The sequence below is a fragment of the Purpureocillium takamizusanense genome, chromosome 7 (assembly GCF_022605165.1).
Source record: "Purpureocillium takamizusanense chromosome 7, complete sequence".
Taxonomy (NCBI): domain Eukaryota; kingdom Fungi; phylum Ascomycota; class Sordariomycetes; order Hypocreales; family Ophiocordycipitaceae; genus Purpureocillium; species Purpureocillium takamizusanense.
In genome coordinates this window covers 290,105-315,023 of record NC_063074.1, presented here as the reverse complement: position 1 = coordinate 315,023, position 24,919 = coordinate 290,105, and the positions used below count along the sequence as shown (strand labels likewise).

The following is a 24,919-nucleotide window of genomic DNA, read 5'->3' as shown; positions in this document are numbered from 1 at the left end:
TGTCACAGTGCTGCGCAAACGAGCCTTTGGCTGATGAATGGCAGCCGGGCAACCGCTGGCGAAACAACAGTCGGCGGTGGCGGCGGCAGGCGGCAAGATTTCAGACGAGGGTGACAAGCAGATGTGAAGGCATTGACGTCCGCCCCGACGACCCCTCCCGAAGGAGGCGGCATTTACACGCCTAGTATATATACACAGCCGCGTGTGTGTGTTTTCGTATACGAAGTATGCACCCAGCCAGTCGATTTCTCCATGAAAGCGGGTCAATAAGGAGGGCCTTTGTGCTCTCGCCCACCCAGAGCAGCCGTATGTATGTACGGAGTATGCACATGATAACTGAGGCCGGATGTGGTCGTCGTGGCCACGCTGGAAGCAGCAGCAGCAGCATCATCATCATCTGCTGCTGCTGCTGCCATCTCGCTTCGAAGGGCCGCGTCCCGGCTGCCGGCAGGAGGCGCGACATGTGCATGGCTGCACTGTATGATGCCGGAGCGGTTGACACGACGCTTTCTGTTCGCCATCTGTTCGGCGGGCAGCTCGCTCGGGCACCGACTGCAAATCGGTGAGCACAAGAGTCATGACGACGGTGTGTCGTGGCCTCGAGCGCGCGATGGGAAGGCAGCCTGACCTGACTTGGCCTGGCCTGGATACCTTAATCTATGTCCATCGTCGGGCGCCTCTTACGCTGGGCTCAACAAAGGTTGGACAGATGTCTGGCTGGCTGCTGCGAGCGCGACCCAGCAGATTGGGCCGACCCTGCACATCGTAGCCCAAGGGCCACTTGGCAGGCCGGCATCCATGGTTGCTTGGCCGCTTACCATTGGGATATCCGGGATCCGGGGCCACCGTGCTGCATCGTTCTGCAAGCCAGCAACTCTTCCCTGTCGTCCCCGATGGCCGCCTGGTCCTTGTCGTGTGAATGCGGCGCCGCCGTGTGTGTCGCTGTCGTGTCCGCGTAGCTGCATGGCAGACCACCACCACCACCACCACCCCTTGTCTCCCGTGGCACGCACCAGCGAGCCAGGTGTACCCGTCTGTCTGTGTGTATGCGACAGGGGCGCCCGCGGCAGAGGGCGTGGGACCCCCATGCGGCGCGGCCGATGAAGGACAATCGCGGCCCCCATAAATCGCCCCATGTCGGCGGCTGGCTGGCTGGCTTGGGCGCAGACCCAACAGCACGGAAGTTCTGGAACGAACGAAGCATGGCCCAGGCCTCGTCGACATTGCCTCGTGCGCGACAAACAAAGGCCGTGGCCCAGGCAGGACATGACCACGATGCCGCCGCTGCTGTGGGCCGTGCTGGCGCAGCCCAGCGGCGAAACGCAAGCGGCGACGGGCATGAAATGCAAAGGTCCGCGGCACCGCCAGGGTCTCGCTGTCGGCGGGCACAGTGCAGCCAGTGCCTCACACCTGCCGCGTCATTGCAGAGAGAATGCAGACCACGGTGAGAGACGGTCCAATCTGTGTCACGTCTGGCTGCATGCACGTTTCTTCCCCGGAAAACGCCACGGTGCCACGGCGAGAGAAGAGACAACAACCGGTGCCCCCGGCCCGTCCTTGGAGTGCCAACCACTCAGAGCCGACGCCGACCAGCAAGTTGCATGTCCGCGCTTGCTTCCGTCGCGCCGCCGCCGCCGCCGCCGCCGCCGCCGCCGATGCTGCTGCTGCTGCTGCCGTCCGCCGGCCTGCCTCGCATCGGAACACTGCGCGGCGGGCTGTCAGGGAGAGACGTGGGGAGTTGAGCCTTGGTGACGTAGCATGATCCTGTTGGAGAGATGTGGTTCATCCGGAGAAGGAAGCAAAGTGAGACGAGGCAGGAGGGTTCTCACCCCGCGCGGCCCTTCTGCCAAAATGAGATCAACTCCTACTCCGTACAGGTAGTACCTGACGGCCTCATCAGTATAGTACCTTGACTACAGTACCTTGGCTACCTTTCACCCACTGACTGCCTCTCAAAGTGCTGTACCGAGGCAGTAGATGGGCAAGGTCTAATAGGCAGTAGCACTCGGCGACCTCGGCAGCATGCCCAACATGACCAACCTGAACCTGACCATGGAAGGTATCGGCTCAGGGACGCACCTGGTAAAATACCTTACGAGTCTTCGCCTTTGGTGACTTGAAGCGGACGTGCTTCACGAACCCAACAAGTTCGGCGCGGCGCGACACCGACCGAGCCGACGAATCCACTGGCCATCATTTCGGATCTCACGTTCCGGCGCCGGCCGCATCGCCGAAAACCCAGCAGCAAGGGAAACCGGGACCGTGTCGTCACGCCCCGGCTGCCTCTTTGGGCAGTCTGGACGTGGCTGGCGACTGCCTCAAATGTGCCGTGACTTCCTGCTATGTACAGTACAGGTACCTGCCACGTGAGGTCTAGGCAAGGTGCCTGGAGTATTGGTCACGAGGTACCTGAGTGTATGGACTACGTTCTTGTTCCTTTGTTCAGGATTCGGGGCAGTCGCGAGCATGGCCGGGAGTCGATGCCGGCAGGCAGGATGCATGGGAAAGAGCACCCACAGACCGGTATCGTTAGCTTTGTTGCCCCGTGTGGCTGCGCTTCATGCCACGCAGCCCCCGACATTGCCAGCATACACCTAATAAGTACCTAAGTTAGGTTGTTGGATAGCAGGACGGGAAGCGTACGGTACTATAATAACCTACGTTACGAAGGCCCTGCCTACCTATAGTACGGCTTTGAATGCGATAATGCCGACTTGTACGATGGAAGCAATGGCTGCTCCCAATGGGTGCCATTGGGCGGCGACTGCGCGGGAGCCAAGGGTGGGATCAAGCCAATGCCAACCTTCACCGCTTGCAGCGACGTGTGGTGTCTGTCGGCTGCCAACCTCGCCAACCCCCCTTAGCCGCCTTGCCGCCTCCGCGTGCAACCATCACTGCCGTTGTCGGCCCCCTTGCCCGCAAGCCCCGGTCCCACGCTGGCTACTCGGGAGAGTTGCCGTCACAACGGTGTCCACCCAGCTCTCACATCTCATCGTCAGCCTCTCACCTCGTTGCCCGGCACACCGACTATGCATCAGCATCCCAAGAGCCAGCGTCCACCGGCTATCTGCCTCCGCCCCCGTGGACGCTAACGTAACCGACTGCTTCTCAGCAGGCACCCAGACACTTCGTTGCTCCCGGCCCCCGGGCCCAGACGTGGCACCCCCAGATAGCGAAGCGTGCTGCTACAAAGCTGGGATTGCAGGCTGGCTTGGATCGTTGGCGCCTCTGCCAAAGGTACGGACGGGCATTGATAATATGTATCATGTCGAACCGCCGGCCCTCTCCGAGCCCACGCGGTCCCACGCGGCGACGGCAAGCCATGCGTCGAGAAGCCCTGCACCAGAGCATCACCAACAGACGTGGTCAGGTGTCGAATCTCCCTGTGCGGCGTCGTCCAACCTGGTTTCAGACATTGGCTTACAGATGCTGCAGTAGCCGGCATCATGTCATGGTGGCACTGCATGGGCCCGGAAAACCGGGACACAGGCTGCGATGCCCATGCTCGCCGTCGTGCCAGTTGCGAGCCGCCTCCAAGTCTTGTTGGCTTTGCTTCCAATCGCCAGCATGGCGTAAGTGGTCGATTTCCATTCCGCAACGTCAAAGCCCGAGTGCGCTCCTTGTCCATCTCGATTCCAGGACGCAGCTTGTAGTCTCAGCCAGGTCCTTTCCCCAGAAGAGAACTGGAGGGGTCGTTGCACGCCTCGGACATGATCGCCGTCTGATGCCTGACGCCACGGCTTCGAATCGAGCAATACCTGGGCGCTAAAGGGCCCTCCCGGGTCCCGCCTCGTTTGGGCGGGACGCCTCCCGAGGTCCCGAATCTCACCCCTCCTCCCCCAGACTGTGGCTCCCATCGCTCGATTCCAATTGCTTCGCAGCTTTGGACGAATTCGAGTAGCACTCCCTCCCCCATCGTCACCCACACCGCCCTGCATATGCGAGCATGGACGCTGTTCAGACTCTTTGTGCCTCAATTCCTTACATGCTTGTCTCAAATCTTGAGCAATCGCACTCAATCTCTGACACCACGTTTGGTTTAGAGTTTACTATGTGTCTGTGCTGTATGCACTTCGTAGTACTGAGCCCCGGAGACCATTTCGAGGGCCTCCTGCACACGAGGTATACGTCAAACACGCATGTGTGCTTGTACTACATCACTCAACCAGATATGGACATGGAAACTCGCAGCCCGGGCTGTGGGGGGCCCATTACGCGGTCAACAACAGGTCGCAGACGTTCCAAGCCCTTCAGACGATTGCCAACAAAGGGCAGTTATCGCCCCGGTTCGGATGTAGGCTACCCAGGCTGACAGCAACTTCGGTGGAGCCAATTGCGAAGTACATGTGCAGATCCTGTCTCTGGTGCGAAGCACAAGACTGACTGCAAGACCTGCACGGCCGAGTTTGGGAGCATCGATCTGGACCAAAGACAGTCTTCACACACGGGCGAGGCCTGCGCTGAACTCGGCCAACGAGTGACTGGACCAGCCAGATCGGCCCTCAACTGCGTCGCAGCTGAGTCCTACACCCTGGGCACCTGGCCATCGCGTGAGACATTTACGATCTCTCGTTGCATCCCGTCCGTACTAGCAATGGCGTCATTGACGCACAGATTCCGGTCTCGCGGGCGAAGTCGCAGTGTCAAGAACGAGCGTTGTTGGGGCGCTGGGCTCGTGCGAGACCATAGGGGCTTCCAAGCCGACGGGGAACGAGCCGTCAGTTTGGTCCTTATGCAGGGCGGCTGCCAATATCGTGGGGAAGCCTCTCTCTCTAAAAATCCCTAGACTCAAAGCTACAGCCGCCAGTCCCACCACAACATCGCGCATCTACAGTTCGTATTGCTAGCCACGGAGCAGCGACTTGTACTGGCGCGGCTGCAGCGGGAGTTGCAGAAAAGCTTAGCCAAACACGCCTCATCGCTACTCGGGCGCATTGTGATCCAAATCCCCGACGCCGCAAGCCACGCAAGCGCAGTTGGTGTCGTGGCGACAAACACAAACTACACCCCCGAACCCCATCGAGCCCTGCAATGTCACATATGGGGTGATGTGAAGACGCGCACGGAAGCGACTTGCTTCTCCTCTATCCTCGCGGTTCGTGCAAGAGAGAGGTGCAGGCCCATTTGGCGTCAGGTCTGCGCGACTTCATCGAGTGCGACAGGAAGTAGTACACCGGCTGCAAGTAGGGAGACGCGCGTCTGGGTGCACGACATGAAACGATGCATCCCACACCCGAGGAGAGCCGCCTTGCGCCCCGTATTCTGTGCATACGAAGTACATACAGGCGAGTGTTTCTCGCGAGGCTCTCCGAGTAGTCGCATTCACAATAATCTGGACAGAGTCGGGCACGGCGATGACTACCTAGGGAGGTGAGCTCTATACCCACTTCCGACAAGCCCTCCATTTCTTGTTGACCACAGAGACACTCCGGTAGTTGTTCAGCGGGGACTCGTCGACGAATGCGACTCGTTGCGTTCCTTTTGCCTCTGCATTTGCGGCTAATGGGCTCGTTCCTTGTTTTGCGCTGCAGGAGACTGCTCTCTTCCCTCTCTCCCCGCATGCGGGCGGATAAAAATCGTTCCTTTTTTCCTCAGTCACAGGACAAGTGATCACACAAGGACGCTGCTGATGTATCTGATTCTCCTTCTGATGCGGTCCAATCGTTCCCAGAATGCTCGTACTGTGCCGGAACTAAATTGCAGACGAGCACCGTGATGCCTCCAGCGTGCTTGACCGCCAGCACAACGGTTGACGTTGCGGTTTGAGAAGCAAGGGGGAGAATCCTCGCGCCTGTGACAAATCTTTTTTAGGGAGCTCCCATCTCATACGGCAACTAGTCATTCAACTTGGAAGGGCAGTAGTAGGGGTCACACGGGTACGTCTGCCGAAGCAGAACGGTCGAGCGGGTTTCAGCGGAAGCTCCCATCAACGGCCGCCATGGCTAGCAGCCGGAGCGTCGATTCAAGGCACCGACAACAGCTGATTAGGTCAACAATCATTTTGCTGTGCCCTCAAAGCCTCTGTTTGCGAACACCGATCCGTCCGTCGGCGATGCGTGGGGGTGGGTGATCTTCGCGGCAGAGGGGCGCAACCACCTGCTCAAGGGATCTGCGCGGCCCGTCAACCCTTTCAAGCGTTCCTGGATGCTACCTCAGACACTCGGGTTATATTGGAGGCGCCATGTCGTCGATTGGAGAAGTCATGGTTCTTGCAGCAACGCTAGAAGCTCGCAGAGCGGTCAACCGGTACAGGGTCGGCGACTTGCTCGTCATAGGCCTGGGGGACGGGTCGAAGGCGATTGCGCATAGCGCATGCAGTGGTATTATGGCAGGGTACTTTGGCACACGCACGGCGAGAGGGCAATTGCCGTTTCTCCTTCTCGTGGCTCCGACGTGCGTCGGGCGATTCCGTTTCCGAGTGTGGTGTCTTCACCGCCAGAGACTTTGACCGGTTTGCCAGGGGACATGGGTATGGCAGGGCAGGTATGCCGACGACTCTGGGACGGCAGGCAACTTTATGCCTCAGCGCAAGGCCCCCCGCCCCCGGTGCCGTTTGCTTGGGTATATGGAGGACGCCGTCTGCACCCTTGATGGAAGAGGATTCGAAGGAGGGCGCAGGGGGTCACACGCGTGCCGGTGACATGTTTGGTCGATGACGAGACGAGATGTCGGTGAGAGGGGGGGGCAAAGTCGGGACTGCCAGTTGAAGCAAGGTGGCAGCAAACCACCCAAGACGTGCGTGTGATGGCTTCCTCCCGGTCTAGCGGCCCGGCCCGCGATATGCCATAGGACACACATGGCCTGGCGCCCACTCGCCGGCGCTAGGGTCGGTGAGGAGGCCTTGGTGAAATCGGAGCTCTCTTCCCGCCCCCCTCCCCCCTCCCTCCCTTGGGAACTGGCTGGGCTGATGTTGCCACACACCCTCTCGAACGGGGGAGAACTTTGCATGGCGGAGAAGGGCAGGGAGGGGGTGTCGGGTGTCGAGGACGATAGGACGGCTGCTGCTTGGGCGCGATCGTAAGAGTACTTACTTGGTCGAGGGGCACTACACACATGCCAGGTGAGTCGTGAGGAGTCCAGGACAGCTGATGGGAGACACTTTGCCTTACAACAATGTTTCTCAACCACGGTCGTGTTTGAACGGCAGTATGCCGACATGGCCCGTGTCGTAAAGCAAGGTCGGCGTTACAAACTTGACGGGTGAGGATATCGCCTCGCAGTCTATGTATACTGTATTCGTACTTGGTAATTTACACATTGATGGTTGTCAACTGTATTCAAGATACTACCACTTCGCCTGTCCTTTCAGAAACAGGAGCACGCTGGCTCAAACAGAAAAAAGAAGCACCAGCGTCGTTGCTTGTGCAACCGTCGTCGGGGTGGTGTTGGGTCTCGCGCGGCCGTTGTCGTTGATTGTGTTGGTCCAGGGTAGGCAAGATTTGCCGGCGACGAGAAGCGCCGGCTGGTGACACCCGACTCGACTCATCAATCAATCACGGCTCGGGCGGCGGGCTCATTTTCAGTTTGACTCTCTCTCGAGGAACGATGGACGGCCGGCCCCACCGCAACGGCCCCTCCCCGCACCGCACCGCACCGCATCGCTCGGCGCCTCTAACGACGTGCTATCCTCCAGCTCCACTGGGGGGGGGGGGGGCGGCTGAAAGATGACGGGCGGAGGGGGAAGGCGAGAGAGAGAGGTCGAGCGTGCCCATGCGGGCGGCGGCGGCGGCTGTTGCTGTTGCCGTCGTTGCTGCTGCTGCTGCTGCTAGAGCCTGGCCTGAACGGCTGCAACCGACTTCCGATGGGGCTGGCAATTGGGTCCATGTCTCCTCTCAAGGATAGCTGGAGGTGATAGAGGCGGCGACCTTGCTGCTCAGCTGGCCTCAAGGTGGTAAGGTAAGGTACTAATAATGGAGGTGGTTGAAAGTCCCACCTCACCTCACCGTTCAGCCTCCGCCCAAAGGCGCCTGTCGCTGGCCCAGTGGACCCCTATGGCCACTGCAGCGGCTAGGGCCCTACCTACTGTGTGACCCCCAAGATCACCCGCTGGAGGGATCTGTGGATGGATGGATGGGCGGGAGCATGCCCGAGAGCCCAGTGGACGCCCCGACATGCCCCCCGCCCCGTCGCCGCCGCCGCCCCCCCCCCCTGCGCACTCAGCTGCCCACACCTCAGGGCCAGGCTGCCGGAGCCTCTACCCGCCGCCGTGCCTTACTTAGCCTTTTCAGCCTCGTCCTCCGTCATCACCACCAGCCCGCCCAACCGGGGGATTTCCAACCAAAGAAAAAAACATAATTCTGGCTTCGCATTGCTCCTGTCGCATTCGTGTACAACCCCCCTCCGATCTCGTTACTCGACGGCTTGCGTATCACTCGTCGTCGTCACGTACTCGAAAAGATCCTCCCATCTCTTCTCTGGCAAGCTCTGGCTCGAGCAGCAGCAGCCCCGACAGGCGACGCCGACTTGCACGCTCGTGAGTTTTTGCCCCCCCCCCCCAAAGCCCTCTCAGCTCGCCCCGGCGTCCTGGGCTAGGCGTTCACCACGCATCGGCTGCAGACTTCCTTGCTTGGTCGAGGGGAGAATGAATGCGGATTGCGCGGGCGACAGGCGCTGACTTGCTTTGCCCTCTCCAGGATCGAATCCGTACGAGCCGCCCCTTGCCGAAACGTCTCCCCCCCCCCCAGCCCTTTGTTGCGACCCGAGGCCGTCGCCGCCGATCGCACAACAACCCCTCGAATATCGCAGCCCTTCATCCCGCAACCAACGAACCACCGAGGCTCGCAGCGCCAACGTGTCCTCGCGATCACTGTCACGGGCACTTTCCTGCTCAATTGGCTCGAAACACGCCTTGACGGGGCGAAGGAACTCGTCAGCCCGGGTGGTGGCAGTTGAGCCCATCGCCGCATATCCTTCCTCGCTGCAGCATCAGACAGGTCGATCAGTGGCCATTCTCCCCTCTTCACCATGGCTCAACAACCGTCTACGCCCGTCAAGGTGCCGTCCTCAGCCGCCAATTATACACCCGCCACGCTAGACCCCGACCTGCGCTCGCAAATAAACACCGTCCTGCTACGCGATGGCCATGTCGCAAAGTACGTACTGGTCTCTCTCCATCGCATTGCACCTGCCCTTGCCCTTGTCCTTACCATCATGTCCCTACATCTCCTACTTGAACGTCGTTGCGTGCAGGCTTGTGAAGGAACGGCCAGCCGGGACGAGACGTCTAGCAGTCTGGTGTGCTGTTGTCTCGTGCAAGTTACCATCTGACAGTTGATACTAGGATCCAAGAAGCGCTACTGCACGCCCTCAACGCTCACGCCTCCAACTGGCCTACCGCCGTCCAGAACCACGCCCTCTCCCTCCTGCGATCCGGCGAGGAGACCACATATCCCGCCCTCCTGCGTCGCGTCCTCGAGGACGTTCGCGCCGACTCCGCCACCTCTTCCGCTTCCTCCGCCGCCGCGTCCACGACCAAGAACGGCAGCAAGACGCCCAACGGCGACACCAAAAAGGTCAACGGTGCGGCGGACCCCGCGGGCGACAAGCCCAGCCTTGCCCTCCCGGACTCGGTGGTGCAGGAGGCGCTCAGGGTTACGAGGGAGAGCCTCGAGGCAGTGTGCGACGTGGACGAGACGGGCAGTTGACTCTCAATGAAGTGACGGCTGGCGGCGCCCCGCTCGCAGTGTGGAGAGACAGGGCGAAGGCGAATGAGCCAAGGGGAGATTTCAATCAACTGAAGCATGAGTGGCCGATGGGGCTGGGCGGACGGAGAATACCAATCAATCAAGCACGAGAAGAGGTGCCTGGTGGGAAGACGGAAAGACGGACGAAGCAACAGACACGAGGGGCAACGACGGGGAAACGACTGCGGTGCAGGAGACTAGATGCTCCCGCCCCTCCCCCCCCCCCTTGCCCTGCGCAACTAAACATGGCCAACGCGAAGCGATGATGAATGGGAAGGCCAGGCGCTACTCTGACTCGGCAAGACGCAACCCGAGCTCACATATACATACACATACCCACGCACGCACGCACACACAATAACACAACGACACAACCACCACGCAACCCTCCGCAAGAACCATGATGCACACTTGACCCATTCCATTACGACGGACGAACTCATCACACACAAACACACATACACACGCACGTACCCGACGCACCTCACCAAGCCACAACCACAACCCTCTTCGAGACCTGGCTAAGCCTTCTTCGCCACCGTCCATCCCCTCCCTCCTTTCCCCCCTTACTGCCCTTGTGGTGGGCAGACGCACCAGACCCCCTACCCCGGGTGGTAGGCAGACATGTTCTCAGCCCGGGACACCTACTGTGGCAACGCGATGCCGTCAGGGCTGGGAGGGAGGAAGGGGGAGGGGGGAGACCTCCGACTCTAATACAGTCTGCGCTGGTGGTACCTCGGTTCCGAATGTCGCAGAGACGAAATATGAGAGAATAGGGTTTCAATGTCAACGGCATGCAAGGCAACTTGACCACATGGGGAGGGGGGAGGAGGGAGGACGAGGAAACATAGGTGCATCAGGCGGATGGATAGGCTCAGTCAATACCAGCAGATAAAGGGACTCCTAGCTTTGCCTTGACAACCGCCTGTATCGTAATACGGGAAACATCACCATGGAGCCGACGCTGGTCAAGTACATGTCAAAATCAAGTTGCGTCATCTATCAAACTGACCTCCCCCCTTTCCTCCATTACCGCAATCAGTGGCACAAGGAGACGAGAGCCTGCTCTGCCACACCGACTCGCAAAACGACGGCCCAACGTAATTTTTTTCCGCGCCGAGTAGCAACAGTCTGTCTAGTTGTGCCTAGAGTCGGGCGTCAATCGTGTCCTCCGCCGTCCTCCCTCTACTGCCATTTCTACCAACTCCTAGAGGGTCCGAAAAATGAAAGCAGCAAAACAAAAAAGGCGTCATGGTTTGAGATTTGATGCTGTCCATAAGCCGTGTGCCCAGAGATGATGCTCATGTACGAGTCGGAAAACTTAAAATACATGGACAAGCGTGGTGTCCGTAGCGGAGACCAGCCTGTCAGGCTTAGTCGTAGAGGTCATCATCGTTGCCGGCGTCGCCGAAACCGTTGCCAGCATCACCACTGGCCTGGCCATCTGCGCCAGCCTCGGGGAACTTGAAGAAAGCACCGGGCCCGGCGTTCTTCATCTGCTGAGCAAAGGCTTCGTAGCGACGGATCTCCACGTCCGTGACTGACCGGCGGGCCATCTGCATGGCCTCCTCAAAATGGGCCCGCGTCAGTTCAGGCACGAGATCCTCCGCGTCGTCATCCACGTCCATGTCATCGCCGGCAGCCTCGCGAGCCTTGGTGCGCTCGATGTCGGCGTTGATAGCCTCTTTGATGGCAATCTTGACGGCCCGCTGGGCGATGAATCCGAGATCGGCACCCGAGAAGCCGTGTGTCTTGCTGGCGATGTAGCCGAGGTCGATGTCGGAGGAGACGGGAGTCTTGCGCAGCTGCGCCTTGAGGATACCGAGACGGCCAGGCTCGTCGGGCAGGGGAACGTAGATGAGCGAGTCCAGACGGCCGGGACGGCACAGAGCCGGGTCGAGCTGCTCAGGTCTGTTGGTGGCGCCAATGACGAAAACGTTCTTCTTCGACGTCATGCCATCCATTTCTGCACAGAACGTTAGTGGGCTATATGCGAGGTAACGGGGTCAGCCAACAAGACTTACCAGTCAGGAGCTGGTTGACAACACGGTCGGAAGCACCGCCGGCATCACCAACGGAGCCGCCACGGGCCTTGGCAATCGAGTCCAACTCGTCGAGGAAGACGACGCAGGGAGCCGCAGCACGGGCCTTGTCGAAGATGTCGCGGATGTTGCTCTCAGACTCACCGAACCACATGCTGAGCAGTTCAGGACCCTTGACGGAGATGAAGTTGGCGGCGCACTCGTTGGCGACAGCCTTGGCCAACATAGTCTTACCGGTACCGGGAGGACCATAGAAGAGCACACCACGGGACGGGGACATGCCAAACTTGAGGAACTTCTCGGGGTGGTCGACGGGATACTGGACGCTCTCGCGGAGGTCCTGCTTGACACCCTCGAGGCCACCAATGTCCTCCCAACGGACGTTGGGCACCTCCACAACAGCCACCTCGCGGAGCGCGGAGGGGTTGGAGACGCCGAGTGCGAAGCGGAAGTTCTCCATTGTGACGCCAAGGGAGTCGAGGACCTCGGCATCGATTGTGTCTTCGTCGAGATCGATGAGGTCCATCTTCTCGCGAATCTGCTGCATGGCGGCCTCGGAGCAAAGGGCAGCAACGTCAGAACCGACATAGCCGTGCGTCTCGGCAGCAATCTGCTCCAGATCGACATCGTCGCCAAGCTTCATGTTCTTGGTGTGAATCTGGAGAATCTCCAAACGGCCGGTGGGGTCGGGAATGCCAATGTCAACTTCGCGGTCGAAGCGGCCGAATCGTCGCAGGGCCGGGTCAATCGAGTTGGGTCGGTTGGTGGCGGCCATGACGACCACGTTGGAACGAGCCTTCATGCCGTCCATGAGCGTCAGGAGCTGGGAAACAACACGTCTTTCGACCTCGCCGTTGGTCTTCTCACGCTTTGGGGCAATGGAGTCGATCTCGTCGATGAAGATGATGGCTGGAGAGTTCTTCTCGGCCTCTTCAAAGGCCTTGCGAAGGTTGGACTCGGACTCGCCAGCCATCTTGGACATGATCTCAGGACCGTTGATGAGGAAGAAGAAGGCGCCGGTCTCGTTGGCCACAGCTCGGGCCATGAGCGTCTTACCGGTACCAGGAGGTCCGTAGAGCAAGACGCCGCGGGGGGGCTTGATACCGATGGACTTGAAGAGCTGTGGGTGTCGGAGGGGAAGCTCGACCATTTCGCGGATCTGAGCCATCTGCTTGCGGCAGCCACCAATATCGTCATAGCCAACCTCGTTGAGGTTGTTCTCCTCCTCGTCTCTCTGGATCGGGTCACCCTCGCAGTGGATGACGGTATCTTGGGCGACGATGCCATATTCGGGGGGGTCGACCTCGACGACCTTGAACTCTACTTGCCGCATGCCACCTCTGACGATGAACAGGTCACCCTGGCGGACTGGCCGGTAGGCCTCACGGAAGTAGGGGGCGAGGAAGACGTCAAAGAGGGAGCCAGTAATGCCCTCGACGGTATCGGCAATGGGCAGCACGGCAATTCTCTTGGCCTGTGGGAAGTCAGAACAATGTCGTCATTTGGGGTCTTTGAGGGCTCAGGGGACGAAACATACGTATTTGATGTCGGGACACGGGTGGATGGTGATCATATCACCGTGCTTGACACGGAGGTTGTGGCGGACGACGCGGTTGATGCGAGCACTGCCGTCATCGAGCTCCTCGTCGGCGAGAACGATGAGGACGGTGTCCTTGCGCTTCTTGCCCCGTACCAGGACGGTGTCACCTCGGAAAAGCTGGAGAGAGTCCATGGTGGCCTCGGACAGGGCGATGATGCTGTTGTCATCGTTGACGGCATCGGTGACCCTAAATGACGGCATTAGACGGGCCAGGTAAGCGGGAGCGGGGCAACAGGACACCTACATGAGCTGGTTGGGCTTCTTCTTCTTCTTGAGAATTGCGGTCGCGGTGTCATCTTCCTGCACTCCAGTTAGTTCTGGCGATGGAGTTCGAGGTGTTTGTGGCAAACGAACGTTCTTGACCTCGGCGCCCGAGGGGTCACTGTGCGAGGCGAGTCAGCGTCATGTTGGACCGACGGTGCGAGGTGCGGCCGTCTCGGGAGGAGCGGCGATGGCGGGTATACGTACGTCAAGTTGACCTTCTTCTTGTGTTCGTCGGGATGGGAAGCCATCTCGTCGGATTCGCTTCGCAGAAGCTGTGACTTGGATTCGGGAGGGGATGGAAACGTGGCCGAGAGTGCGGGCTACGACCGGGTGCAGAGAGGCGCACGACGTCTGCGTTGATGTCGACGAAGTGCGCAGGCGCGTGAGGCGAAGTGAGTATGCGGCGGGAGAGGAAGAGTTTCGGGGAGGAGAGAAAGGGGGGGGATGTGGATGTGGAATGGAGAGAGTTGTGGTTTATGATGGCGAGTGCAGAGAGGAAGAAGAGGCAATGATGAGGTAGTGGCCGGAGAGGTACAAGCTCCAGGTTCCGACTGCATTACTCACTCACTCACCTGGGCGACAGCATGGCGCGAGCCAATGATATCAGCGACAGCCCTGAGCCGGAGCGGAAGATTGATGATGCACGGGGCGTGGACAGCGCGGGCCTCCACCAACAGGGAGCACCATCTGGCTGAGTCTGGGCGGCGGCGACGGCAGTGGTACCTACTGTACCTACATGCTAGCCCGGAGGCAGCGGCCGCCACCTGGCCAGTGGGCAGTGACCTACTAGAAGGCTCCTCAGAAGTGGAAGCTTCTGTGACCTTCCACCATTTTGACGCTGACGCAGGCCGGCGCGCACCTGAAATCTGCGATGGACCTCTGCCGGGCCAGGCAGCGAAAGGGACGCGCAGCCGCATCAACCGCCACCATTGATGAATTGATTGGGTCCGTCGCCAAAAGGCTGTGGTACCGCCAAACAACAACCTCCATCAGGGCCCGAGGCGGCGCAAAGGCACGAAGAACCAAACCGGACATTTGAAACATCACCGGCAGCAGCAGCACGTGGACGACAATGGTGCTGCACTGCATTTAAAGACAACCACCTCAGTCACTCACTGTATGCTGCCAGTTCGTTCCCCTTTGATGAGCGCCCTCTGGAGTCTGCACCCACCACTGCGATACGGTTCGCCCTGCATGGACATGGCATGGCCGTGCTCACGCCTGGATGGCTGCTTGTCTTTGCGCCCTCCTCTCCCTGCAGGCACCCTCGCCGTTTCCGTCTCTCCGTCGTCGGGCAAGAAGCTCCAGCCGTGTGCGTGCATACAGACTTCGGGTTGCTTGTAAGCGCCGCGGCATTGACTCTAGCTAAGTAGTTGGTTGGCCCATTCACGTGAATAAAGATACGAAGTAGATCAGGTTATGGTCCGTTGATATCAGTGACTGCCAGTCGACGCCGGTATGTGATGGCGAGCGCCCGGCACCCGACTCTGATGGCTTTGTCTCCAACGTTGCCGCGCGTAGCAACGACGCTTGTCGTGATGATTTTCACCGCAGAGAGCCTCACTCAAGACAACATTGGCCGTAGCGACCACGACCCGGCTTACATGGATAGCTGCGCCGTATGCTGCAAACTCTGTCCGCCTGCGCAGACCATGAGCTCTGCTTATGACGAGTAAAGACGGCCACGCAGGTTGAGTCGCAACAACGGCAGCCAGCCCAGCCATCGACGACGGGGTCTGTTCGACGGAACTCGGGTCAACCTTAGTACCTACTACAACATGACTAGCGAAACGCGGGGTCGACAGCTTCAAATGCGACGCCGGCATCGACAGCCTAGGCTCTCCACTCTTATTTATTAGCCGCGGCCGACTTACACGGGGGGGGGGGGCCGCTGATACAAGAATCATCAGGAACAACCCTCGACGACGACATTCCCGTGAATCGCAAAATCACCGTTCGCCATCGCCGCTATCGCACGGCTACCTCGGATCGTGAACGGCCGCCCACCATGGCCGACACCGTGCTTGTGAGCAAGACCGAGGAGGGCATCACCACCATCACCATCAACCGCCCGCACCGCCGAAACGCCGTCGACCCGCCCACGGCGAAGCTCCTCGCCGCCGCGTTTGCCAACTTTGACCGCGATGAGAGCCAAAAGGTGTGCGTCCTGCACGGCGCCGGAGACACCTTTTGCGCCGGGTTCGACCTGCACGCGCTGTCCGAGGGACGAGCCGAGCAGCAGCCTTCACACCACAAACAGCCACCCACTGCTACTGCTTCCACCACCACCGGCAAAGGAGAGACAGCAGAGCCACTGCCGCCGCCCGTGTTCCAAGAGTACACGCCCGACGCAGACGCCCACCGGCGCGGCGACAACGCAGCGCCCATGGGCCCCTCGCGGATGCAAACCTCCAAGCCCATCATCGCGGCCGTCGCGGGCCACGCCGTGGCAGGCGGGCTCGAGCTCTCCCTGCTGGCGGACCTGCGCGTGGCCGACGAGGACGCCGTCTTCGGCGTCTTCTGCCGGCGCTGGGGCGTGCCGCTCATCGACGGCGGCACGGTGCGCCTGCAGGCCGTCGTGGGCCTCGGCCGCGCCCTCGACATGGTGCTGACGGGGCGGCCCGTGGGCGCGCCCGAGGCCCTGCACTCGGGGCTCGTGAATCGCGTCGTCCCCCGCGGCGAGGCCCTGCGCGAGGCCGTGGCGCTGGCGAGGCAGCTGCTGCGCTTCCCCCAGCGGTGCATGCGCGTCGACCGCGCGAGCTGCTACTACGCGGCGTACGGCGCGCGCGATTTCGAGGACGCGATGCGCTTCGAGTTCGAACACGGCGTGCAGGTCGTGGCCGAGGAGAGCGTCGACGGCGCGGCCAGGTTCAGCCGCGGGGCCGGCCGGCATGGCGACTTTGGCGGCGGCGGTGACGGCGGCGGCGAAGGCGGCGACGGGGCGAAGTCCAAGATGTGATGATGACTGACGGGGTAGGGCGGCGTCGAGGTCGAGGTCGAGGTCATGTCGTGTATCTAAGTTTACGCGGCGCGCGGACGCGCTCGAGTAGTGTCGTCGCCGCCGCTGCTCGCTCCAGCGTCGTCACGAGCAACAAGAGTCTTTGATTCCGCTCTCGAGTATCCCTCCCTGTACGTGACAGACGGCGCAAAGCATCTTTTCCCCTGACTGTGACTTGATGCCTGCCAACTCCTCCAGGACGCGTCCCAACAACGGCACCACGAAGGCAGTCTTCACGTCACCGATCAACTCTGTCTGCATCACAGTTGCTACACCGTGGAACTGTCTCTTTCTACACCAACCACACCCACCTGGGCTCACACGCCTGCAGGCTTGACTAGACTGCAGCTTATTCCAAGAAAGTTTGCCTCTTGAGCATTGCAATCATTCAAAGTGTTGTTGTGGTCGCATCCCCTGCACAACAGTGATCGAGTCCTCAACATGGATAAACACTCGTTGTTTATATATCGACCTGCGTCCTTCTCGCGTCGCAGTCTCGGCCAAAGAGAAAAAGCCTTCCACCACAAGCACGTTTCTCAATACCGCTCGAAAAACCAATCCCTTTTCACTGGCTATCGTAACGGATCGTCACACCCTTCAACAACGTTTCCTCAACTGCTCGCCTTGCACGGTGGTTCCGCAAGCAAGATGACTTCGGCGGGATGCAAGACGTTCCCAAAGTTCCGGGAGTTGCCCATGGAGATTCAGGACCATATATGGGAACTGGCCGGCCACGCACATCCCCACCCCAAGTTCTATCCGGGCGCGCAATTCTTCACCATCTACAACACCATCACCGACGACGACACTGCCATTGCCCACCCCAAGACCCAGGGCGACCCCTGGAAGTACCGCCTCGCGGCCCCGACGGCCGCCGTCGACCCCCGCGCCCCGGAGCTGTCGGCCTACCTCATCGACTCGGGCCTCTGGCTGGCGTGCCGCAGCTCGTACAAGGCGGTAGGGCGCAATTACATGTGGGAGCGCACCTCGGACCTCAAGGTAAAGCTCGCCAGTGCCGGCACCGAGGACGAGGGCATGACGGCGCTGTGGGAGTTTAGTCTGTACTGTCCCAGGGAGGTCCGGTTCGAGAAGACGCCCGATACCGGCCGGTCCCTGCACTGGGCGTGTCCGCTGGTCGACCTCGTCGTCCTGCAGCCGCACAAATACGGCTCCATCACCTTCTTCGAGCTTGGCTCCTACCTGCCCGTCATGTTCAACTATCCGATTACGGCCAGGGATCTCCGCGTGAGGGACGTCGCGCTGGAGCTTCGTCCCGAGTGGATCCGCGACGGCCGCCAGGGCAACGAGGCCGCCTTCACTCTCCTCGAGGGGGCGGCGAGATGGCGGGCGGCCGACTGGGCCCAAGACATCTGGCTCATCGACTACGGCATCAAGCGCATCGCGGGCGCGCCTCTCCGCTCCGATAGGCGACGCTTCATCGGCAACAGGTGCCGGTTCGTCGAGGTGCGGCTCAAGGACGCACAATGGGAGTTTTCGACCGTCGTCGACTCATACAACCTTGTCAGGCGGCTCGCGATCCCGAACCTCCAATGGCCGCACCGTGTCAATCGCTTCCAGGAGTCAATGTATCGCCAGAGGCTGTGGGGCGTCCTCGCCTGCGTCATGGACGACGAGTAGAGAGAGCATCAGACGTGCATGTTGGTGCTCGTGGGATCGATTGCTGGTTAGGTAGGTTGTGTCAACGGGAAGACGGAAGGCAGCATCCTCGACTTGACGATGGGAGGAAAGAAGCCTTCTAGACGGGAGGTAGGGGGAAAGGGGGGCAAAGCTAGTATCGGTTCAGGTGGGAGTCCAGGTGTTCTAGGGGGGTTAGTATGCAATACCCGCATCTTTGTATTATTCGTCACCGACGTCGACACCTTGCGACCGACGCGCGCTCTCCACTCATGTTAGGTAGTCACGGCAGAAGTGCCCTTGTTCGTCTTATTCGTCATTTTCGAACGCATCGTTGAGGTACTTTACAAACGTCTCCCTCAGGCCGTCCGCCGCCATGTTGGCCACCGAGTCGAGGCCAATGCCGCCGCGGTTCAGCGCGACAAAGGCCCTGCGCAGGCGCTGCAGCTGCGGCACGCCGAGCTTCTTGCCCGGCGGCAGCTCGACGACCAGGTCCGGCTTACCTGGCGCGCTCAGCGGCACGACAACCTCTGCGCTGCTGCCGTCGGCCGCCTGCTGGTCGAGTATCCTCTTGACAATGTCCTGCGTCTCGCGCTCGAGCATATAGAGGTAGTCGCCGCCCGCGTCCCGGCCTCGGCGCTCCGTGGACTGGTTTGGCCGCACCACGGGCTTGGCGTCGCCGGCCATGGCGTCCCACAGCGAGTCAAACGTCTTGCGCGTCTGAGCCTCGTCGTCTTCCCATATGACGGTGAACAGGGGGCTGTCCCAGCGCGTCATGGGGTTGGGCTCCTCGTAGCGGAACACCAGGTTGTCCCAGTTCCCCGGATCGTAGGCCTCTGTCGCGTCGCCCTCGGGTATCACGTCGTCGTCTTGCTTCTCGGCGTCAGGCTGTTGCCGCTTCCGCAGGCGCTCTTGGTTGACGCGGCGGGCCCTGTCGGGGGCGCATCCGACCTGCAGGATGCAGTTGGGGGTGCGCATGGCTTTGGCCTCGCAGTGCAGCTGGTACCGCCAGCCCTTTATGTAGTTCAGGCCGTCAAGGATGACAAAGTCCTTGTCGGAGAGGACGCGCTTGACAGCGCCGTAAAGGGCGGCGCGGGCATCCTTTTCGGAGGCATTGGCGGAGCGGGTGTGGGCAGGGACTTTGGAGGGAGAGAGGTCGTACACGGCGCGGGAGATGGAGAGGGAATCGTCGGATATCAGATGCAGGCGGTACTTGGCGGGAGTGGAAGAGTCGGCCGGGGTGATGCGCTGGGCGAGGTAGTCGTAGAGCTGCTTTGCGCGCGTGCTCTTGCCCGAGGACGGGAGCCCCGTGACGATGATGAGCTGAGTGCGGCGTTAGCTGGCGGGGTTTTTCACGCTCTGCGGACATGGAGATGCGTTTCAGCCTGGGAATCAGGGCGTGGACTTACTGGCATTGCGACCAGCGCAAGTACGGGGGTCGGGGGAGGTTGAATCTCGACTTTTTTGGCGGGGGTTTGGACATGTCGTCGTCACGATGGTGGGGAGTCGAACAGGCGGTGGAACGTTGGGCTGCCCGGGGCTGCGCCGGGCTGTGGAGCCGCCGCAGCTCGGGGCAGGTTTCAGTGGAGAGGGCCGCTACACCGCGACGCCCGGGCACTGGGATGGCCCGGGGATGGGTTAGTACCGCGCGCAGAAGTGCAGGTGGTTCCCGCCCATCTGTTCCAGCGTGCGAGGCCGCCTACGAGCGCCTCCATACTTGCACAGGGCCAGGCAGTCGGCGCGCTGCGAGTGCCGGACCTTTGTCGTCCGTCATCCACCATCACCATCGTCGTCGTCGTCGTCGTTCCCTCGCGCCCCCCGTCCGGCAGCCAAACAACGGCCAGGCTGACGCCATGGCCCGGCTCATCGGCCACAGGTCCACGAATGACACATGAGATGGCCTCCCCGAAGCGGCAGGAAGGCGACGCCGATATGGAGCCCCGGGGCAGTCAGTGCATTGCCAGCCAGAATGGGCTTACGCAGTTCGTGCGGGATCTGCGACATCAGCCAGCCGGCGGGGGGTGGGGGGGGGCTTCGCCTCGCTCGCATCGATTTCCATCAACTACCAGGTCAGGTCAGGTCAGGCACAGCGCACACTGACACTAGTAGGGCAGACAATGTCAATCAATAGTCCACGCAGACGCACACACGACCGCCCACAAGCCGAAGCCGCACCGAACGTGCCCCGGCCCCAGCCCTACGACGACAATGATGACAGCAGCCAGCCACATCCGCCTCATGGGCCCTTTTCCCCTTTGGGAAAGCCTTTCGACGACATGGGAGGAGGCACTTCGTACGCCTCCCCCGTTTTTTGCTGGTTTCGGCACTGCCGCGACCTCGTCATTGGTGGGAGGCGACTGATGACTCCCGCGCAGCGAGGCGTCAGCTCTGGCGTGCCGTGAGCCGAGCCGGGAGGGCAAAAAGCGTCGAATCAGTTTCCACGAGTGCGCTTTTTGCGGCAGCAGGGCTCGATTGGGTCTCTTTGGTTTTTCTCTCATTCCCTCGCGTCGCGGCGATCCCTGTGATGGAGAAGCGGATGCGTGGCGGCGTCATGAACGCCCCGTCGACTGGTTGACCAAGAAGACAATCCATTCGAGCTGAGCTCCGAGATGGGCGTCAAGGCAGCGGTATATAAGTTTTGTCGGTTGTCCAGAGTCCAGATGCGAACTTGGATTCAAAGTATAGACATTGCGACACACGTACAATACAGCTCTCCAGAAAGCATACAACTCTCTACTACTTCGTCTCGATACTACTAGAAGACTTGCTATCATCACCACAACACTTAGCAACCTCCCTCACATACCACTCACTCACTCGTTACCTTAATTTCTCCCGTGATAAAGCACACACAACACCATCTGACTATACACACACACACGATCGTCACCATGGGCCGGCCTCTCGACAACTACGACCACATCGCCATCGCCTCCATCGCGATATGGTCCCTCTTCCTCATCGGCGGCGTCTTCCTCTGCATCAAGCACGGCTTCAAAAAGTCGAGCGGCTGGCGCTACCTCATCATCCTCTCCCTGGCCCGCATCATCGGGGACGCGCTGCGCCTGGCCACCATCTCGGACCCGACCAACGAGGGCCTCTACATCGGCTGGATGACGCTCAACGGCCTCGGCCTCGGGCCCCTGATACTCGTGCTCCTAGGCCTGCTCGACCGCGTCTTCGACTCCATCAACCGCCAGGGCCACGTCGTCGTCAAGCCCCTGTACCAGCGCGTGCTCGGCGTCCTCATGCTCGTCGGCATCATCCTGCTCATCGTCGGCGGCACCCAGTCCGACTTCCACGTCGGCGCCGACGGCCGCCCCAGCATCGACTACTCCGCCGCCAGCAAGGCCGGCACGGGCATCTTCGTCGCCGCCACCGCCCTGCTGTGCCTCGAGGCCCTCCTCGCGTTCCGGAACCAGGGCTACGTCTCCCAGGGCGAGCACCGCATCATCCTCGGCGTCCTCGCCTCGCTGCCCTTTGTCGTCGCCCGCCTCGCCTACTCGTGCCTCTTGGTCTTTGGCGGCGTCTCCTCCTCTGTCTGGCTGTACCTGGGCCTGCTCGTCATCATGGAGATGGTGGTCGTGCTCGTCTGCGAGGTGCTCGGCTTCACGCTTGACAAGGCGCCGCCGATGCCGCCAAAGGACGACCAGGAGATGCAGCTGCGCGAGCGGGAGTCGCGCTAGACCGGCTCCTACACTGGCAATTAGGAGGAAACGAGAGTGTCGAAAGGAATGGGTGTCCGTGTCAAGTGTAAGGAAACACATGAGCTGTCCATGGAGGCGTCGGGCCGGGGACCGGAGGCATCGCATATCATCGCAGCCAGCGATTTTGTTATACCCAATTGTATTTGTTCGTCTAAAAACGTAACGCATAGATCTCCTTGTCTTGCCAGGTATAAAAGAAATTCCAAATCGGTATCTATCCTTGAAAGTGCAATTATGTTCAGGAGCCCTTGCTGTGTCTTGACACAGCAGCCCAGAGGCTTCATTGGGAGGTCAATGCCCCCTCATAAGCCCACCGTTTCGCATACCCCCCGAAGTACGCCATAAGCCTCGTGCATGAATCCATAAATCAGATCCTGCCAGCCACCAAACGCAGCGGAATACCCAAGTTCCACCACTCACATGACGACGCAGCAAGCCTTCTCCAGCTTGCGCAGGATCCGCGGCAGCGCCTTTTCGACAAGCTGCGCAATCTCGTCCTGCTGCTGGTTCTGTCCGCCGTGGTGCTGCTGCTGCCCGCCGTGCTGGCCTCCGTGATGCGGCTGCTGCTGCTGCTGCTGTCCGCCAGGGTACCCATGTTGGCCGCCGCCGCCGCCGCCGCCGCCATGGTGCTGCTGGGGGGGCGGGATCGGCTCGCCGCCCTGCAGGTTGATGTATATCCGGCCGGCGTTGTCCTCGGTGGTGTACCGGAGGCCGAGCTCGCGGCACAGCTCCTCGACCTTGGGCTTGATCTTTTGCACGTGGCCCGTCGAGTGGTTGCCCTTGCCGACGATGGCGTGCAGGTGCGTCTGGCCGCGGGCCTGGTCGGCGCGGATGCGCTGCTCGAGGATGCGCTCCGCCTCCTCGACGAAGAGACCGTGCAGGTCGATCTGGTCGCCTTGGACCTTGCCGGGGGCGTTGTTCTCGCGGAAGATGTAGTCGGCCGCCTGCTGGTTGAGCTCGTCCATCTTGCGGTCGTGCATCTTGCCCTGGTTGGAGAGCTCCTTTGCGCCGGCGCCGTCGCCCGAGTTGTACGCCTGCTTGGACTGCGGGTTGAGAAAATAAATGCGTCAGCGCCTGTGTGTTCTGCCCTCTCTCGCCACGCCCCCGCACTGTCGTCGCGAGAAAAAGGAAGGACAGGGATTCGTCGGGATCGCATACCCGCTCGAAGCACGAGTTGCGCTTCGCGGCCTCGGCGCGCGCCGCATCTCGCAGGCGGTCGTACTCGCGCTCGACGTCGTCATTGTCGCCAGAGTGCAGGGCTGCGAGAGAAAACAGTCAGCCACCCGAGCGCGCGTCCCGCATTTGCGCGTCAGGAACAAGGCGCGACAAACCTCGGCCGCCCAGTCTCGTCAAGGGGATAGACATGGTGGAGGATGGTGGTGGTGGTGGTGGTCGCGCCGCGCGGAGCGTCTCTGGGAGGTCAATCGGGATATCCAAGCGATGCTGGCTGCGGCAGCGACGACACCAGCGGCGGTCAGAGAGCGTGACGTGGTGTTGAGAGGTCGACAATGCACCACGGATGGGCAATTGTTGCTTTGTATCACTAGTTACCACCGCAGCGGTGTCGGCAAGAGGCGCGTTGGGTTGGGCGGCGTGTGGCTTTGGAGTGAAGTGGGCCCTTCTTGACGATCTCTCAGGGCCCGCTCGGCATCGCCGCGGAGGAGCCCGTGGAGGGCTGGGCAGCCCAGCCCAGGCAGGGCAGGCCCGGGCGGCAACCCCAGGGTCCCGTCCGGGTGCCTTGGGGCCTCCGTTCAGCGCACTACCGCCTGCACCGCCGGCTCGAGCCAGCTGAACCTAATAAATAACCTGTGCTCGGCGGGCCCCAGCACGGGCCCGGATGGACAGAACTTTAGTACCTCTAATAAGATGCCGCCGGCGAGGCAAGCGCAGCGCCACGCATCCACCGTAAAAGCCATGCTCCGCTGGTAGCTAGCAAACTCCATAGTCTGATCATCGCGGGAAGCGCAGGCACTCATACAATGTATGCAAGCACGCCGGTCCCAAAAAGCAACCTACTCCGGCGGTCCCTCTCTGTCCTGTCTGGCCCTCCCGCGCCCGACATGTCCATCTACTCCCAGCGCCGTGGAAGTTACACACAGCGCCACCAACACCAGCGTACCACCACCACGAACAATCCCTCCCCGTCACTCCTCATCCAGCCATCATCATCCAGCAACACCAAAAAAAAAATTCAAGCAGCTACGTCGTCCACAAGCGACAAAAAGAAAACGACACCTGCAGGATTCGAACCTGCGCGGGCGAACCCAATGCCTTGATATACTGTGCGCAATAGCAGGGCATCGCCTTAACCACTCGGCCAAAGTGTCCGATTCGTTATTTGCACGGTGCTTAAAACAGCCCATCTGCCAGCTGTGCTTGTCATTCGGAAAAGCACGGGATGCCGTCCAGATGGCTCCGGGGCCCGGAGGTGGTCTTCTGGAAGACAAAATAAGCAAAAATGAGAGGACCAAGGTCCTCAAAAAATAAACGACACCTGCAGGATTCGAACCTGCGCGGGCGAACCCAATGCCTTGAAACTGTATGCAGTAGCAGGGCATCGCCTTAACCACTCGGCCAAAGTGTCTAGGCTTCTTGTAGAATTGGGGGTTTGTTGTTAATTATGTAAGTAGAGGTGGGGGGCTGCACTCGATTCCCCACCCGTGCATCCAGGCACAAGGCCCGTGGCTGATGAAGAGCGACATGATCACTACCAATTTGAGGGCTACAGTCTCAGATCGCTTCTGCAGTTACGGATCTTCGCAAATCTTCGGCGACGATCGGTCTTGTCCATGTCAATCTTCGTACGTCGTACGCACTGGTGTGTGGCGGCACCCGGTACGGACGGCCCCAGAGTCGCCGCTCCGAGGGCGAGCTCGTCTGGGGCGACATGCACGCCAACCGCCCATCAAAGACCCTTTTTCCTGCAGGCCCTTCCAGGCCCCCCGGGTCCTCGATAGCTTCCGCCCGAAATCTGACGGCGCGCAGGCGTT

General features: G+C 60.6%; 7 protein-coding genes and 2 non-coding genes across 11 annotated transcripts; 4 read left to right on the top strand and 5 right to left on the bottom strand.

The window, feature by feature from the left end:
• Positions 1-8,964: 8,964 nt before the first annotated feature.
• JDV02_007403 (uncharacterized protein) lies at positions 8,965-9,644 on the top strand (the record flags this gene model as incomplete). The annotated part of the gene is made up of 2 exons (XM_047988892.1): positions 8,965-9,092; positions 9,281-9,644. The coding sequence occupies 2 exons, from the start codon at positions 8,965-8,967 to the stop codon at positions 9,642-9,644; spliced, it is 492 nt and encodes a 163-aa protein (XP_047844890.1).
• Positions 9,645-10,459: 815 nt separating this feature from the next.
• On the bottom strand, positions 10,460-14,153 carry CDC48 (AAA ATPase cdc48). 3 transcript variants are annotated; one of them, XM_047988891.1, is made up of 5 exons: positions 13,794-14,153; positions 13,570-13,707; positions 13,263-13,512; positions 11,708-13,199; positions 10,460-11,649 (listed from the first exon to the last, which is right to left on the bottom strand). In XM_047988891.1, the coding sequence occupies exons 1-5, from the start codon at positions 13,835-13,837 to the stop codon at positions 11,057-11,059; spliced, it is 2,517 nt and encodes an 838-aa protein (XP_047844889.1). In that variant the 5' UTR covers positions 13,838-14,153; the 3' UTR covers positions 10,460-11,056. The 3 variants fall into 3 exon arrangements, with proteins under 3 accessions (XP_047844889.1, XP_047844888.1, XP_047844887.1); XM_047988890.1 differs by having other exon boundaries at positions 10,460-13,199; positions 13,570-13,625; positions 13,680-13,707; XM_047988889.1 differs by lacking the exon at positions 13,794-14,153 and having other exon boundaries at positions 13,263-13,625; positions 13,680-13,707.
• A 264-nt stretch (positions 14,154-14,417) lies between these two features.
• On the top strand, positions 14,418-16,601 carry JDV02_007401 (uncharacterized protein). The gene has a single exon (XM_047988888.1). It carries the CDS (start codon positions 15,598-15,600, stop codon positions 16,546-16,548), a length of 951 nt encoding a protein of 316 aa, XP_047844886.1. The 5' UTR covers positions 14,418-15,597; the 3' UTR covers positions 16,549-16,601.
• Positions 16,602-17,065: 464 nt separating this feature from the next.
• On the top strand, positions 17,066-18,402 carry JDV02_007400 (uncharacterized protein). Its single transcript, XM_047988887.1, has one exon. The coding sequence runs from the start codon at positions 17,236-17,238 to the stop codon at positions 18,223-18,225; it is 990 nt and encodes a 329-aa protein (XP_047844885.1). The 5' UTR covers positions 17,066-17,235; the 3' UTR covers positions 18,226-18,402.
• A 129-nt stretch (positions 18,403-18,531) lies between these two features.
• KTI12 (kti12, chromatin associated) lies at positions 18,532-19,637 on the bottom strand (the record flags this gene model as incomplete). Its single annotated transcript, XM_047988886.1, has 2 exons — positions 18,532-19,545; positions 19,632-19,637. 2 exons carry the CDS (start codon positions 19,635-19,637, stop codon positions 18,532-18,534), a joined length of 1,020 nt encoding a protein of 339 aa, XP_047844884.1.
• Positions 19,638-21,113: 1,476 nt separating this feature from the next.
• Positions 21,114-21,908, top strand: JDV02_007398 (uncharacterized protein; the record flags this gene model as incomplete). The annotated part of the gene is made up of 1 exon (XM_047988885.1): positions 21,114-21,908. One exon carries the CDS (start codon positions 21,114-21,116, stop codon positions 21,906-21,908), a length of 795 nt encoding a protein of 264 aa, XP_047844883.1.
• Positions 21,909-22,345: 437 nt separating this feature from the next.
• On the bottom strand, positions 22,346-23,294 carry JDV02_007397 (uncharacterized protein; the record flags this gene model as incomplete). Its single annotated transcript, XM_047988884.1, has 3 exons — positions 22,346-22,972; positions 23,088-23,188; positions 23,261-23,294. The coding sequence occupies 3 exons, from the start codon at positions 23,292-23,294 to the stop codon at positions 22,346-22,348; spliced, it is 762 nt and encodes a 253-aa protein (XP_047844882.1).
• An 864-nt stretch (positions 23,295-24,158) lies between these two features.
• On the bottom strand, positions 24,159-24,256 carry JDV02_007396. Its single transcript has one exon. It is a non-coding gene; the product is annotated as a tRNA-Ser (tRNA).
• Positions 24,257-24,417: 161 nt separating this feature from the next.
• On the bottom strand, positions 24,418-24,513 carry JDV02_007395. The gene has a single exon. It is a non-coding gene; the product is annotated as a tRNA-Ser (tRNA).
• Between the last annotated feature and the right edge of the window lie 406 nt (positions 24,514-24,919).

Excerpts from the sequence above, each read along its gene's own strand:
- CDC48 (XM_047988891.1), bottom strand. The coding sequence starts at position 13,837 with ATGGCTTCCCATCCCGACGAACACAAGAAGAAGGTCAACTTGAC. Across the intron at positions 13,513-13,569 it reads AAGAAGCCCAACCAGCTCAT|GGTCACCGATGCCGTCAACG; the intron begins GTAGGTGTCCTG and ends GCCGTCATTTAG. Across the intron at positions 11,650-11,707 it reads TGTCAACCAGCTCCTGACTG|AAATGGATGGCATGACGTCG; the intron begins GTAAGTCTTGTT and ends CGTTCTGTGCAG.
- JDV02_007401 (XM_047988888.1), top strand. The coding sequence starts at position 15,598 with ATGGCCGACACCGTGCTTGTGAGCAAGACCGAGGAGGGCATCACCACC.
- JDV02_007400 (XM_047988887.1), top strand. The coding sequence starts at position 17,236 with ATGACTTCGGCGGGATGCAAGACGTTCCCAAAGTTCCGGGAGTTGCCC.